This window comes from Periplaneta americana, chromosome 8 (genome assembly GCF_040183065.1).
Source record: "Periplaneta americana isolate PAMFEO1 chromosome 8, P.americana_PAMFEO1_priV1, whole genome shotgun sequence".
Taxonomy (NCBI): Eukaryota; Metazoa; Arthropoda; class Insecta; order Blattodea; family Blattidae; genus Periplaneta; species Periplaneta americana.
In genome coordinates this window covers 61,130,043-61,146,529 of record NC_091124.1, presented here as the reverse complement: position 1 = coordinate 61,146,529, position 16,487 = coordinate 61,130,043, and the positions used below count along the sequence as shown (strand labels likewise).

Here is a 16,487-nt window from a genome sequence, read left to right as displayed (position 1 = left end):
ATATGTGATCTGGGGCATGACTAATAGATGGTTAAGGATAAAAGTTCTGTGTTTCTAATGACATGGATGACATTTTGTGGGAGAATTACCAGCCTGAAGAAGAATCCAGTTCAGAAGATGAGGTGATAGGAGGAGGAAGAAGATAACGAAGACTGGGAATGATATCCAGAAGAGGCTTTGCTAAAGACTGGAACTGAAAACTTAAGAACAACTTTAAATTGTAAGTTTTTCATTCTGTTAATTCTATAATCTTTTCAAAGTGTAGGTCATATCATTAATGTTTAGGTAAAAGGACTTAACCCTCAGTCTTTTAAATTTGAGTTTTCTGCTGTAATTAGATGAAATTTAATTACAAAAATATGGTTTTGACAATTATGTTTACATTCATTCATATTAGGTAAATAATACTAATAATACTAATAATAATAATAATAATAATAATAATAATAATAATAATGTATTAAAATTTAATTTTTGTTGTTCCTGAAAAATATTTCTTTTGTGGAATAAGCCCTTTTACCTAAACATCATTGATACTATATTAAGATATATATATATATATATACTAACTAAAAAAAGTTTTAAACGAATTCCAGCAAAATGAACAAAAACAGTTGTATCACTTAATCTTATTTTTTACGTGAAATATCTGACATTTCTGTAATCATGACTTCAATGATTTCACTGCTTTACTTCAGGAAAGTGTTATATAATACTATTAACTAAAAAAAAAAAACTTTCATTTCTTTGCACCCATATGTAATTATATAATTATACATAATAAAGAATTTACAAATTCATATATGTAATTAAAACAAGATATATAAAGTTACAAGTTACAATTATTCTGCATAGTAACAATGCCAGCCAATGGTATGATCTACAAGTAGTAAACAGAACTCGGCTTGGTTTCCAGTGTTGTTTAGGGTGATCACCTAGTTGGTTCTTCATTTCTCCGAGATTTTCCCCAGTCATAAGGCGAATTACAGGTAATCCCGTGACGAATCTTCGAACTCCTCTTGTCAAAATGTCATTTTGCTATCAATTATACTACTATGCAGTTGATACAGAGTCATTAAATAACCTATCAAAAACAATGATGCTGCAGGTACTTAGGTAAATAACTTAAATGCTATGGTAATTCCTGTTATCTACACTCACATTTCAAATATTAATCCCCAAATATTGAATTTGTTCAGTATGACGAGTTGGAATGCAACTTACTACACCACATGGCTCTGAGAGGACAGGCAAAATGGGAAAATTACATTTCAAATAAGTTCCTCTCAGAATCTAGGAATGTTAGCATGCCATACACCAGTATCTCAATCTGATCTTGCATTCACCTATAATCAGTACTTAATGAGAGGAAAGCAGCCAATACTGTGTTTTGGGCTGAAGTCCAATATTCCACCCGTGTTTTTTGAGATGACGCTGCTCCACAACACACTGAAGCTGTGGTTGGAGGTGGAATAAGCTTCTATGTACATGCTGTCACTGTCATCTGTTGAGAACGAGTATATGACGCTGTTCACAAGACAGGTGTTGGATGTGTTCTGGTGGAAGCGTCCCACGAATTCAAACCTCTGGGCACTGTGAGCACTCAATTCAGGAGAAAATCGGTACAGTTCTTTAGAGTATGTACCTGAAGACACAAAAAGAAAATTTTTATGCATCACAGTACATTTATATATATATATATATATATATATATATATATATATACACACACACACACATACATACATACATACATACAGCGTGAGTATAAATGACTTCTCTGATTACGAAAATTATTTGTGGACAAACGACTGAACGTAAAAAATTGTTAAATATACGAGTGTATGGAGAAACTCTCCAAGTTTTTAAACATACCTTATAGGTGCTCGATATGGGCTTCCCTTGTGACCCTGCAGACATGAAGCCGGTAGTCCAATTCGTCCCACACACGGCTAAGTGTATCCATATCGATTGCAGCGATGGCATTGATGATGCGGGTGCGTAACTCTGGCAGATTTTCCGGTAATGGAGGTACAAAAACAGAGTCTTTAACATACCCCCATAGGTAGAAGTCACACAGTGTTGAGTCAGGGGAACGTGAAGGCCAGGACAAGACATGCATGTCGTCTTTGTCGTTGCACTTTCCAAGTCCAAGGTGTACAGGCCTTTCTTTTTGCTCGAACCCACCATGTCAGAACATGTTAGAAGAGTGGCTGATGCCACAGCTGGAGAGTGATAGTGCTAATTTCATATATCAACAAAATGGTGCTCCACCTCACTTCCACAATGAAGTCCGGACATTCCTGAACGACCGATGATTGGTCGCACAAGGAGAGACGACATGCAGCTTTTGTTCTGGCCTCCACGTTCCCCTGACTTAACACCGTGTGACTTCTACCTGTGGGGGGATATGTTAAAGACTCTGTTTTTGTACCTCCATTACCGGAAAATCTGCCAAAGCTACGCGTCCGCATCATCAATGCCATCGTTGCAATCGATATGTATACACTTAGCTGTATGTGGGACGAATTGAACTATCAGCTTGACGTCTGCAGGGTCACAAGGGAAGCCCATATCGAGCACCTATAAGGTATGTTTAAAAACTTGGAGAGTTTCTCCATATACTGCTATATATAACATTTTTCTACATTCAATCGTTTGTCCACAATTTTCATAATCAGGGAAGTCATTTATACTCACGCTGTATATATATAAAGATTTTGGTTTCAATAATTGAGAAATGAAAAACTGAAGGAGAGACAAGAAAGAGGAGACAGAAATTAAATTTTATATGATATGAATACTGCTGCATAGCTCAGGCAGGTAACAGAAATAACATTTCTTGGGAGATATTATGGGATACACTAAAATGGACCAAAATCATAACGGAAAGACTTTATATGGATGAATAAAATAATGATAAATTCCGATACTGCATCGTTTGTAGAGCAAATTTGAAACATACCAGTGAGATAAATCCATTCTCCATGAGGCATTGCAGAAGTGAAAGCAATATTTGAAGGCAGTATTGTTTCGGCCATGATGAACCAACTGTCTGAACTTGGATGATAGTAGTAGACCTGAGGTCCAAACACAAAGATCTGGTCCTTGTGTGTGCAGCAGGCAGCTGAGTACAGGCTGTGGGGCAGCGAGGCACAGCGACTCCAGCATTCTGATACAAACAAGTCACGTTAAGTTCTTGCTGCACATAGACTCCACAATATATCACAATTATTGTTACTTACTTGATCCAACATGATATTTCTCAACAGAGTCCATGATAACACGGTGACGACCAAAACCACCAATGATGTAGATGTAGTCTCCCATGCAGCAAACTGAATGGTGTCTTCGTGGGGAAGCTATGCTGTAACACAATAAAGGTACAGTCACACATTGCTACTTTTGCTGTGCAACTTTTGTACTGCAGCTGCAAAAGTTGCATGTCGTGTTCACACGTAAGCCAAAAGTAGCGTGCTGCACACTACTTTTCGTGCTGCGCAACCCAAGCGCTGCAAAAGTTGCAATTGGAGGTTGCGAGTCTGTTCACACACAAGATTCTACTTTTGCAGCCACAGTCTTGCTGCAGGTTTCCCGCTCCGTGTTGACTTCTCAATATACATTTTGTGGTTATGTTCGCATTATTATGAAACTCATGCGTTAGCTTACTTATCTATTATTTGTTTTTCTGTCCTAACTAGTATTCAGAAATTGGCACTATTTTTACTATAAAACGCCCATATACTTAAATGATAACCAAAAGCATATTCACGGAATCAATGTTGGCAACCATCCTGTTTGAAACTATGCTACAGAAAAAAAAAAAAAAAAAAAAGAATTATATCGTCAGCAAATATACTCAGACTGTGTTGTACATTTATTTTCATCACATCTAACATTAAAATATATCCAAACAATAAAAGTATCATTGGCACATTTGGGTGGCAACAATGGTCGCAACCGCAGCAAAAGTTTCAACAAAACCGATATCAAAAATGCTGTGGCTACAACCCTGAGAATCCTGCTCTCATGTCGCTACTTCTAGGCTGCACGCAGCATGAAAAAGTAGCAGGCAGCAGGTTTGGCAGCCGCTACTTTTTGGGTTGCAGCGTTGTTAACACGTTGCAGTACAAGAGTTGCGCAGTTTTTTGTACTGCAGCGTTGCAAAAGTAGCGACTTGTGACCATACTTCAACACATCATGGAAACATCTCCTCACATATATCTTTCAAAAGGCCCTACGAATTGACGAGTTCTTTCGTTTCATGGAAGTTTCACTGCTTAGTTGTCATATATCAACATACACCAATCATGAAAATTATTAACACAGTGTTAACCACTAAATGTTTGAAGTTTTGCATCAATCATACCAGCTACCGTATTTGCTGGTGTATAAGACACTTTTTTTTTCTTTGAGAATGAGTCTGAAAAAAAGGTTGTCTTATACGCCAATACTGAATTTGTGAATGGGTCAAAGCTTCATGGGATGCTGTGAGAACTAAGATAGTGAATGCACTGGATTGTACAGAGAACTCAGATTCGGATTTAGAAGAGGTTTCAAGTGACTCTTCATTTAGCTCTGAAGATGAATTTCTGAATTTTGACGAAAATTAAAAGGTATTCTTTCCTAGTTAGATTAGATATTTGATGAACGTAGACCCACGTATTACTCTATATTTTAAATACTGTAAATTCATTATAATATAGATATTCAGTGATAAAGCTTTTTGTAATGGTTAGTATGTTTGAAATCTTTGTTGGGACTTTTTCCGAGGTTTTCCCTCAACCAACTGAAGCATCATTAATTCAAATGTCATTATCATCATTACCATAGCCCGGGTTAAGTTCCTGGTGCAGCATGCTGCACAAGAGTGCGACAGACTCATTCGCTGCGTGCAAGTCTTCAGGTCCCTCCTTTGCCCCCCCCCCAAACTTCTTTTCTAAAAGGTGATGTGTCTAATATGCAGGCAAATACAGTAATTAAAAAATAAGACAGTCTAATTTTTTAAGTCTATTTTTAACATCTGCATATAAAGTTCAAACTTTGCTTGGGTGATGGACATTAGACATGGTTGCTTGGTATCCAATGTTTAGGGCCTTGCTCATTCCATTAACCCTCTTGCTTCCCAGTAGAGTTCTGGAATTCTCATTTAGACATTGTCTATTAGATTTCATGTTGCCTCCTAGTACATCTAATATTTTTATTTTGATGGCAAGACGATTCTTCTACATTTTCGTATCTTATAGGTTTAAATGCTCTGTTTATCCAAATTTTTAATCATAATTCTGTAGCTAGTGCAGCTAGAACTGATGAAATATGCATTATGTTCATTTCCAGGAATCTTGGTATAGTGTAATTTTACAACTCTGTATTTGAAGTTTTCGACATGAAAAGCCACAGAATAATTGACCTGATGTACAAATAAAAACGATGTGTGTCCTAACATCTATTTCTAACCACAGATTGCTATGACAACTTGTTTTTAATAACTCTACTGTATGTAGGCTATAGATGTGATAGGCTATATTGTTAGTATAATTTTTTTTAACTTTCAAAAACAAAATAATAATACAAACAATTCAACTGGTTGGTTAGAATCAAATTTTTAATAAGTAACTAAATTGTTGTTGTTGTTTTCTAATGCCAGGCGTTTGACAATAAAGTCATGTGACTTCTTGCACTCCAATATTTTTCAAAGTAACTAAATTGTAAAAGTAGATGTGCTGAAACTACAAAAAAAAAAAAATTAATAAAATATGTGTTTCAATACATTGGCATCCTATGAAACTCCTATGTCGCTACATAAATACCTAATGGACTGTTACTTTCAGATGTACTTCGTTCTTCTTTCTGACGCTGACTGGCCTAATCATATTTCTCTGTAGATCTTATCTTTTAACAACTGCTTATTGTTTAAGATAGGAGCGAAATTTCTCGCAAGGGAGTGCTTATTATAATAAATTATATTGTGCTAGCAATATATCTCACAGTGATTCCAAGAATAAGTTGCCTCTTTATTTGCTTCACTAAGTTTGCATCAAAGAGAAAATGCTTTCCACATTTGCATTATACTTACTTATTTCCTTAGAGCTTCAAACTGGGTTTTTGGTCTCATTCACAAGCATCTTCTAGTCTGCTATATCCCGTGTTCTGTCTTTGTTCCTTCCTGTGGGATTCAGGTCAAAGAGGACTTGATTTCTCCATATGAGTTTGGATTTCCCTGCCAAGCTGTTTTTAATAGGGAGGTGTCTTCTCTTCTTAACACGTTCTAGCCAACAGAGTCTTCTGCTTTTAACTGTTTCTATTACATCTGGTTCAGGGAAATAAGGATCTGATTTTTGTTTTTTCTTGATCGCCAAATTTCATTTTTGATCATTGGACCAGAAATTTTTCGCAACTTTGTTTTTGAAAGCTATCAATTTATGTTCAGCCTGTTTTGTGAGAGTTCATGTTCCTGCTCCATAAATTAGGGCTGGCTGTATGATTATGCATATGAATTCATTATTGTGATGAAAAAAAAAAAAACCGTGCAATCTTCTAAAGTTCTGAGTGGCACATGTTTTTGAAAGTCAAATATTGAGTCCAGCTTTTGTGCCTTAATTTTAATGAACTCATCACCTTTGTATTGATTCACAAACTTCTTAAGGTTGATGAATTGACAAAGATGAAATAATTGCTTCATCTTAATAACTATTCAAAAAATTGCTCCTTTAATATTAATTTCATATTCATTAACTAAAGTACATTTATACATACATAGTGTTCTCTCAAATGGCAGGTCTTTCACTGCAAATTCAGCATTCTTCAATATTTTCTATTTTCTACCTTGCTCTTAGTATCCACAAATGATTCCCCTATCTTAATGTTGTCTATCATCTGATATCTTCTTCTGTCCCACTCTTCTCCCATTCACCATTCCTTCCAGTGCATCCTTCAGTAGGCAGTTTCTTCTCAGCAGTGACCCAACCAATTTCTTTCTCTCTTCCTTATCAGTTTCAGCACCATTTTTTCTTCACCCACTCTTTCAAACAGAGCTTCATTTCTTATTCTGTTTTCACATGCTCCATCCTTCTCCATTTGAACCATTATTTTATTATCAATTATTACTAGTTCCAGGAAGCACTTTACATCATTTCATTTAAGAACACATCCCTATCCAGGAGAAATTCGATGAAAGGTTCCACCATGTCCCACTCAAGTGACTCACTATGAGACATCCGAATGAAGCATGGAAACTCTTTCATGGGCTCCATAAATTTTTCCAGATATCCTATGTAGCTGTCATAATATAAGTTACTTCTGCACAGAATTTGTCACACTCCACATCAAGCTACTCCTTACGCTTTTCTTTTAAAAGGCTCTTAACTTTGAGGGATGTAAAACAGTTGCTCTTTCGTTCAGTGAGCACGTCGTGAACATAGAGTAGGAATTTCAGAACTTCTGCGTAAAAAATTAAAACTTTGGAAACGCCATGAGAGCATTCAAATTGTAGTCAACGATCACTAGTCTATGATACTAATGATACAAAACAAAAACCCCGGACATTTTGCGACACGAATTTTAACCCAAAAAAAGAGGATGTCCGGGAAAACTGGACTTATGTGCAGAGACCTGAAGTATAGTATAATATCCCTGCATTTGTACCCTAACTGTAGCCTGCAGAAATTTTTCAACATTTTTCCTCATGTTACCGATTTTTTTTTCAGTGTAGAATTATATTGAACTTTAAAAATAAAACAAAACAAGTGTCTCAGAACTCAGGAGGATATGGTGACCCTAGTTTAGGATAATTTGTATTCGCCCAAGAAACAATATTGTAATAATAATTTTCTTCTTCAGCAATCAATTTGGCTTATGAGTACTTACTTTCACAAATATCCCATGCCTTGCCACTGCTATGAAGTCAAGGTGAATGTCTGATTTAGCACTTTTGTAGTGTTCTGCATGGTGAGGTTTTTTCTAGCATGTAGAATCATCCAATTTCCTGAGCTACACAGTGATTACATAATTGGAAAAGGCAAATGTAATATGTGTTTAGTATGTACTCATGTATGGTAGTGAGAAGAAGCAGGCCTATGTAGGAAGAAAAGAATGCCATTACTTATCTTCCAGCTCAGAAATCTTTGGTAACAAACAGTTTTGAAGAACCACAAACATATGGAAAATGAGTTGAACAGGCTATCAGTCGCAAGTGATATAGAAACTTATTATGATCCACTATGAGGGCCAAGAAAAATGCATTCGAGGCTCTAGGCAGAAGACGAGCTCTTTATCATCATTCAATTTAGTATCGAAATAATGTAAATTGTATGCTGTAGGTGTCCATAACTATTTGAACTAGTTGATAGCGTTTAGGACATGGTACGGTAAGAGTAATGATTTCTCATGTTTATGAGTGTAAACTACTGTACAACGAATGCTACTTCTGTGACACACATATAAACAATACCTTGTTTCATATTTCCACACCTCTCTGATTACATCATATTTCCAGATAGACTTGTTCCAGTTGCCATAACCTAGTAAATATTCACCACCAATCATATATAAATCCTGTCCTGTGAACAAATAGGAAACAATGTCACATTATGCTATGTTTTATTGAGTCTCCAGGATTTCTTTTTCTAAACAAAAGATAGGGTACTTAAAACTGTGCTGACATTGATGTTATGGACACTGAATATATTTTCTCGAATCCATACAACTATTTATGTGGCGTTACCTGTACACTACACAGACGAATAAAGATACTGTACTGGAAATATTTGTTGTTAATGTTATTCTAACTCAAGCTTATGATGTAATGTAGATTAGATAGGTAGACCTAGTTAAACACTAATTACGAAATAGTATTTGGAACAACTATGCCATTTAAAGATTGTAAGCCTACCACATTATTTAGCAATGTGTATCATGCACCAACAAATGGCATGTAAATGTCATGGTGTAAATAATGACTTGACTTCTCACAAGGTTGGACAATTTAATAACCTCCTCAACTGTGTAAGATCTTAAAAGCACATTCAATTGTGCCACTATGAAGTTAATATTTAATTGAAATTATTGTAGTTAGGGCTCATAAAGAAGCCATTATTATATGGCACCAAGGACTCAGCTCTTCAGCTATAAATCAATTATTACATCAATAAATGTGCGACAAAGTACACCTTTCTTAAGGATGAAGCTCTTTCCTGGCAATAACAATGGAAATGTGTTAGATTTAGGATATACGATTGAAATTTACATCACTATTGATATCTCACTTCTTTCATTCTTATAAAATTTAGTGGTTTCTTTAGTCGGGTAATTGAAATGTAGGAGCAGTGAAAACTCCATATATATATATATATATATATATATATATATATATATATAGAGCTCCTCACCTCCAGAATTTAAAACTATGTTGTTGTTGTTTTCTAATGCCGGGCATTTGACAATAGTCATTTGACCTCTTACACTCCAATATTTTTCAAAGATATTATCACGGTCAGCCACTGAAGCACAGATTTTGAGGTGTTCCGAATCCATTTCTTGGTTTGAGTTGCACAATGGGCAGTTAGGGGACTGATATATTCCAATTCTATGAGATGTTTGGCCAATCTAAATGCAGCTACAGACGATTTTCGTGGTAAATCGGGAACTAACTGTGGATTATGATGCAGAGAGTTCCATTTTTTCCCTTGAGATTGTGTTATAAAATTTTGTTCGTTGAAGTCTAAGTATGTAGATTTAATAAATCTTTTCACAGAGTAATATGTAGATTTAGTAACAGGTCTGTAAGTAGCAGTGCTGCCCTTCTTTGCTAATGCATCCGCATTCTCGTTTCCCATTTTCACTCCAATAGGAATTTAAAACTATACATTCTGGGATAATGCATAAGTTTAATAATGATCAAGAAATTGGATTTCTTCTGATTTTCCCTGGATATTTTAGGCGAACTTAGATGGTAGTTCAGTTCTGGTCTTATTAATTGGTGATCAGGTAAGAAAAATATGGATCCTACTGATGATTGACTCCAGTCGTTTACATATTATATCTCATGGTGTTGTGTAGATATTTTGTGGAGGTGAACGACCAAGTAATAGTGAGCAGTGGTGTCAAAAATGCAATAGCACCACTTGGGAAGGCAGGAATAAAAGTTCCGTCACCCAATAATGTTTCAGCTGTAGTCTTTGCTTTCTGCCTTAAATTATATTTACAATGCTTTGTTGTATGTTTTCTGCCTTAGATTATGTTTACAATGTCTTGTTGTATTTCTTCCCCCCCCCCCTCCAGTCACACAGTCTTTTTAATGCTATAATGTCTGAAGGGATCCAGTACAATATTACTTCTTTGTAGAGTCTTGAAACATTTTCACAACTGTGTGGATTTCATGTAGGTTAGCTTGATGTTTACTGTTTGGAGTGCTGATTTGGAATCACTAAGTTGATTTTACTGAATCTGTTATGTTAATATTGATTTAAAGTTGCTTTAAAGCTGTATCGAGTGTTTCTAGATTCCTATTATGAGGTTGGAAATGTCCCAAGTGATAGGTAGAAATTTAAAATGCTACATGGATCTTCAGACCACTTCTCTGTGATTCACCCTGATCAATGTAAAATTATTCAGATAAGAGGCCAAACATGACATCCAAAAGCAGCAGAAAATGTAAGAATAAAAACTACAATTTTATTCCAAAATACTGTATCATAAATGCTGCTGGGATGCTAAAGAAGAAAGCAAGAAATCCATTACACTTTTCTATCTATTGATATAACTGTTACTGCTTTTTTTTTTCTTCACATAACAGTAATGTGAGTGATTTGTTTGAAATATGTCAACATGTTGAAGAGAGGTAACTCTAATTATGATACAAACAGTGGGTTGAAGCAATTTCTCGTCTACTTGTCAGACAATCTGGGTCTCTTTTTATGACATTCATTCCGGAATTAATGGAAAAGAGTGTGATTATAAAAAACTGAAGAGTCCCAAATGTAAAGATGTACATTACGTGCTAGTGATATTTCCAGAAGGATTTCTTATGATGTACATTTTGACATATTCAAGATGAATAAAAGTTTTTCAATGGTTTTCTCCAGTGACAATTTGAAAAAGTGTTCACGTATTACAATTTGTGATGATAGATGTGTACTTCCCAAATGTATTGAGGTATCTGTGGTGAGAACAGTCTGTGATACAGCTTGGCTAAATAGAAAAAAAAAAAAAAGACAAAATTGTAACAAGTATCTTTACAATAAAAGCATAAAATACAGTATTAAATGAACCCTATGGTATCTGATGTCATATAATTTCAACCCAAAGACATGGATAAAAGTGATGCAAGAGGCATTACATGAAATCATAACTTTGTTGTAATGACTCCAGCAAAAAAAGATGTAGGTGTCCAATACCTATCCACTTCACTTTACGTGATTTGGGTTCCGTATATGGTGGATAGATGGCAGGACTGTGACACATTTTTTAGTTGCACACCACTTCTACAGACCACGCTGTAGCTGTGGAGAGTTATGTCTTGTACTAGGGTGAGTGTATGGAATGAGTAATGATGATGATTGGAAAGGGAGAAGGGAAAACCTGGTGCAGGCACATGTCTAGTCCTGTTAATAGCACCAAGGGGACTGCAAGGCTTAACTTCCTGTCCAACTATTAACAGTGACATATGCCTTCTCTCCATATGCACTGCAGAGAGATTTGGGATTTAACTCAGACATATTGGTGCACAATCTAGTGATTAGAAGTTGTGCACCGCCAACTCTCCTAGTTCCGAGGTAGAAGTTTTACATAAAAATTTCTGATTCCCACTGGGGATAGAACCCAAGCTGGCTAGTATGAAGGCAGACATGCTACCACAGAGCTAACTATATTATGCAACATTTTTCTCAATTCTAGCAAAGAAATAAGCTACAATGAAAAACCAAAAAATTGTTTCACAATTGTCTCTGCTATAAAAATCTTTACAACTAGCACTAACAGAACTTATTTCTGAAAATTCTATGATTGTTCTTGATATATCTATTTATCAGAGCTCAATTTCAATCCAATATAAGATGAAATGCAAACATATAGACAGAAATGGATACAACACACATGAAGAATGGGAAAAGATTAACAAATTGAATGGTGAAATACCGACCAACATAGACTTCTTAAAAGACTTCTTGACAGCTAATGAGACCACTGGGCCTAAAGCCGTGATTGCATGATGATTAATGATTCTTAAACTTCTGATCTCGAGATACTATACCTTTGCAAACGATCTTGTAGCCAGTAGGTTCTAGGGGTCCTTCATTGGCTTTAGACAAATGAAGAAATGGTATAGGATACTGTGCCTTTTCTTCTTGAAAGTAGATCAAGTAAGGCTTTCCATTATTATCTATAACCTTTTCAGTTTCCATATCATCTTCTGAAATCTTTCGTTTGCTGCTCAGCCGGCACATCTTGTGGCCAACTACACAAGGAAACACCGGCAATGAGCGAGAGGATACTGACAATAATTGCTTAGCATTCATGAAAGTCTCGCTGCTGAATCTAACGTGGTCACATGAATGCACGTCAACAGATCGATCGTCCTCTGGAGTACTTGCTGCTTTTGTAACACTGCAACAGCTGCAACAGTTATTGAGTAAACTGCATACTTCAGCTTTCTTTTGCTCTGGCACCCAGCTGTTTTCCTCTTCAAGCAACACTTCACTGTCTATTCTGGTCGAACTAGTTGAAGTTTGGGTTTGTACATCAGAATCAAAAACATCAAAAACTGTTTCTTCTTTAATGCATATGATGCACTGCAGGATCTGAGCACATTCCTCGTCCTCACTAATAACAGGGTACAAAAGCATTGATGTAATGTCTGAAGGTGAAATATCGACGAAACGGACGCAGTTCAGAATCTTTCTGACATGTTCTTTTCTTTCTGACAATCTGTCTTGTAACCAATACAGACCTGCTTCGAATACTTCAAATTCACCTTCTGTGGTGTTAAGGCCATTGTTTCTAAGGTACTTCTCCAAGTAATCAATTGTAAGTTCAAAGAATGTGTCTGTGTCCTTGACTTGAGCAAATTCCCACAAAGCCAGTGCTTGTGCTTTATGTTTCAGTGTGATCAAGTCCAACTCATCAGCTATTATCATGGTCTGAAGACACGTTGACACTGTGAGCCATTGATGTACTATCATGTCGATGCAAATCTTCTGGACTGATTCAAATTGAAGCATACTGGATGCTTGAAGCACTGATAAGATGTCATTTGATTTCAGTATGTCTACCTCTTTCCGCTCCACAGATTGAAGCAGTACTGCCATGGCATCAGGATCCACACCCTGCAAATATTCCAAACATAAGAAAACGCTTATCAGTAATGAACATGGAACATCATACTCAACAAAATTGAGTCTTGGCAATAATATAAAAATAGGCATATTTTTCATATTTTATTTTAACAATCTTCTCTTTCCCTTTGAAACTGGATTCACAATAATTACACTGACTCTGTCTAACATTTTTTTAGTGGGTTATTTTACGACACTGTATCAACATCTCACGTTATTTAGTGTCTGAATGAAATTAAGGTGATAATGCCGGTGAAATGAGTCCGGAGTCCAGCACCGATAATTACCCAGCATTTGCTCATATTGGGTTGAGGGAAAACCCTGGAAAAACCTCAACCAGGTAACTTGCCCTGACAGGGAATCAAACCCGGGCCACCTGGTTTCGCGGCCAGTATGTCTAACATAACACAACGTATAAGCAAATAACAAACAATTTTTTTTCTACCAGTCATAGCTCAAGAGATTCATACTGGATGGTTGAGAAAATGCGTTCTTGCGTCATTGTCTCCAAGATTGAGGATATCACTGCAGTGAAGGAAAATGGATCTGAAAATGAGTTGTCATGGTAAGCTGTTAAAAAGATTTACTTTTTTTGTTGTATGTAAAAACTCCAAGAAAGTTTTTATATCATTTCACTGTTTTGTAAAATAGTATTTATTTTGTTGAAGTGTTTGCAGTAACATTAAGATGAAAATATTAGTTATATTTCCATGTACTAACATCATTCAATAATTATTGGCAACTAATACACTGCATTTAAAGAAAATGTGGGTAATTTTATTTTTACATTCTCTCGACGTAGTCTCCACTCAGGTAAACAACCCATCATCTGATTTTAGTAAAATGTCTATGCTATCACTGTCAGTAGCGTTTTATCAATAGTGTTTGCAGATCATCAGCTTGAAATAGGTATTATTTTGAGTTGAAGCAAATACTGCATAGTGGTTCTCTTAATTTATAAAGCAAGTCAATGTAACATAAACTCATATCAGGCGGATGTATGTAGGGTTCACCAACATCTATCACTGCTTATGCTGAAGAAACTTGATCACAGATGTGACAATATGACACTATGCAATGTCATGAAGAATGATGGAATTTTTGGTTTTAAGTACCAGATTAGGTCGTTTTGAATAGCACTGTTTTAATTTTTCTCTCGGCAAACTTTAACCTTAAATAAATACATATTGTTAAAATCTTGAGAAACATATTTCAAGGTGCATTTTGATACACGCCAATACTCAAAATTTAACTATCAAGTAAAGTGCAAAAAATTTCAGGCACGACCAACTAGAATTGCTTGCAAATGAATGTGTCGGCAAAAAATATTTTATGAACATATTATACTTTAATGTAAGTAAAAAAATATAGTAAAACAGCAACATTTGAACCTGTGATAACTGAAATATGGGATTGATAGTCACATGTTTCAATAGTACATTAAGAACTTTGGCACCTATATTTAAAGATCATATGCAGCATAATCCAAATATATAAACTCACACCTAATACTAAACCTTTTCGGGTGTTTTATGTTGTTAATCGAGATTTAATATTAATTTTATTACTTTTCTGGACTGGTGGCCAAGGTAGCTCAGTTGGTAGAGCAGCTGACTACGGACTGGAAGGTCCAGGATTCGATCCCAGGTGGTCATGAGATTTTCTCGTTGCCAAACTTCCAGAATGGCCCTGAGATTTACTCAGTCTCCTATAAAATTGAGTACCGGGTCTTTCCCAGAGGTAAAAGGTGGTCAGAGTGTGGTGATGACCTCACTCTAATGTGGAGGTCAAGAAAACATGGGGCTCTTACCTCCATGCCCCCCCCCCAAGTGCCATCATGGCATGTAAAAGGGATATCTTTACCTTCTTACTTTTCTGGACTGAGTAAATTCACTATAGGCCTACATAATGTGTGTGAAGCATTGAATTTATTACTATTACAGTTTTTGGGAATTTGCAACAATTCTTATTAACTTCTTGTCACTACTTATCCATACACAGAAACAAACTTAACCTACTGTAATTACGACCTGGAGGTTAGTCACGCCTTCAGAATGCCACTGTAACTTAAGTCATTGTTACACGTGTCCAAAAAAGACATGTAGGCCTACAAAAAAATCGAATCCATTTTACAGAGAGGTAATCTCTCACACGACTCACGCGCATTTTGGACCATTTACCAATACAAGGAACAACCCTAACCTGACTTCTCCCCATTACAGTGGTCATCTGGAGACTAGTGTAGCCTAGTAAATGGCATGCGTTGTTCGTTTGTGACAGTAGCCTAAGCTACTGTGATATGAAGGTGGCTAAATTCAGTTCATCTAACATTTTACGTGCCGCTAGACGTTTATTAAAACATAAAACTAAATACTAGACACTATTCAAAACTATGAAATCTACCAGCCTGAATTTCAATGGTCGATTTTTCCCTTTCGACAAAATGTTCACCGAACATTGCTTGAAAATACGGACTTTGTTCTGCCAGAACTTTACGGTAACAAGGAAATCTCATATTTCCTACTTTCAGTATAACATCATAATTCTTCGTTGCTTCCTTTGCCATTGTGAAGAGGCTCCTTCTTTCGCATAGGATCACACAGGATTTATCTATCCGGATCCTGAGTTAGGATTTATCTTATCAGGTTGTCTAGAATTTTCTTTTTCGAAATAAATTATTGTACGCATGACTTTTTCTTGAAACAAATACGACATATAAATAATAATATTGAAGAATTTGGCCTTCTAGTTACTCCTCGTCTCTCTTCAAATTCTTCTAGCGCTCCAACGAAAGCGAGTCATAAATGCCAAAGGTATATCGTCTTCAGTATTTTTAAAACATATCTAAACAATCTTCTTTCATGTATATTTGCATTATCATCAATTACACTCAAGTCATTATACTTAAGTAGACAAGTACTCTACTGCCACACCAGATGAAACTGCGTTCACCGCGTGCGATTTATTCAGTTTCACCAACTCCTGTCATTAAAATATCCTTTGGAACACCATTGAATAAAGCAGAAAAATCTACATATAAACCAGGACGTGTGCACTATTACCGGTATATTATATATTAGATTTTAAGTGTGCATTGATTATTCTGAACGTAACTGTATGAAGTCCTATTTTAATAAATTTAAAAGTCTAATATTCGTT

At 35.8% G+C, this 16,487-nt stretch overlaps 1 protein-coding gene across 2 annotated transcripts; it reads right to left on the bottom strand.

The window, feature by feature from the left end:
• Window positions 1-737: 737 nt before the first annotated feature.
• LOC138704743 (kelch-like protein 38) lies at window positions 738-16,288 on the bottom strand. Of its 2 annotated transcripts, none has more exons than XM_069832916.1 (6): window positions 15,736-16,288; window positions 12,248-13,319; window positions 8,450-8,558; window positions 3,246-3,367; window positions 2,966-3,172; window positions 738-1,645 (listed from the first exon to the last, which is right to left on the bottom strand). In XM_069832916.1, exons 1-6 carry the CDS (start codon window positions 15,892-15,894, stop codon window positions 1,353-1,355), a joined length of 1,962 nt encoding a protein of 653 aa, XP_069689017.1. In that variant the 5' UTR covers window positions 15,895-16,288; the 3' UTR covers window positions 738-1,352. The 2 variants fall into 2 exon arrangements, with proteins under 2 accessions (XP_069689017.1, XP_069689018.1); XM_069832917.1 differs by having other exon boundaries at window positions 15,732-15,872.
• Window positions 16,289-16,487: the final 199 nt, after the last annotated feature.

What these genes read in the sequence shown, in the direction of transcription:
- LOC138704743 (XM_069832916.1), bottom strand. Translation starts at nt 15,894, where the DNA reads ATGGCAAAGGAAGCAACGAAGAATTATGATGTTATACTGAAAGTAGGA. An exon ending in AATCGACCATTGAAATTCAG is followed by an intron (nt 13,320 to 15,735) that starts GCTGGTAGATTT and finishes GAATATTTGCAG; the next exon opens with GGTGTGGATCCTGATGCCAT. An exon ending in AGAATGGATTTATCTCACTG is followed by an intron (nt 1,646 to 2,965) that starts GTATGTTTCAAA and finishes TTGTGTCTTCAG; the next exon opens with GTACATACTCTAAAGAACTG.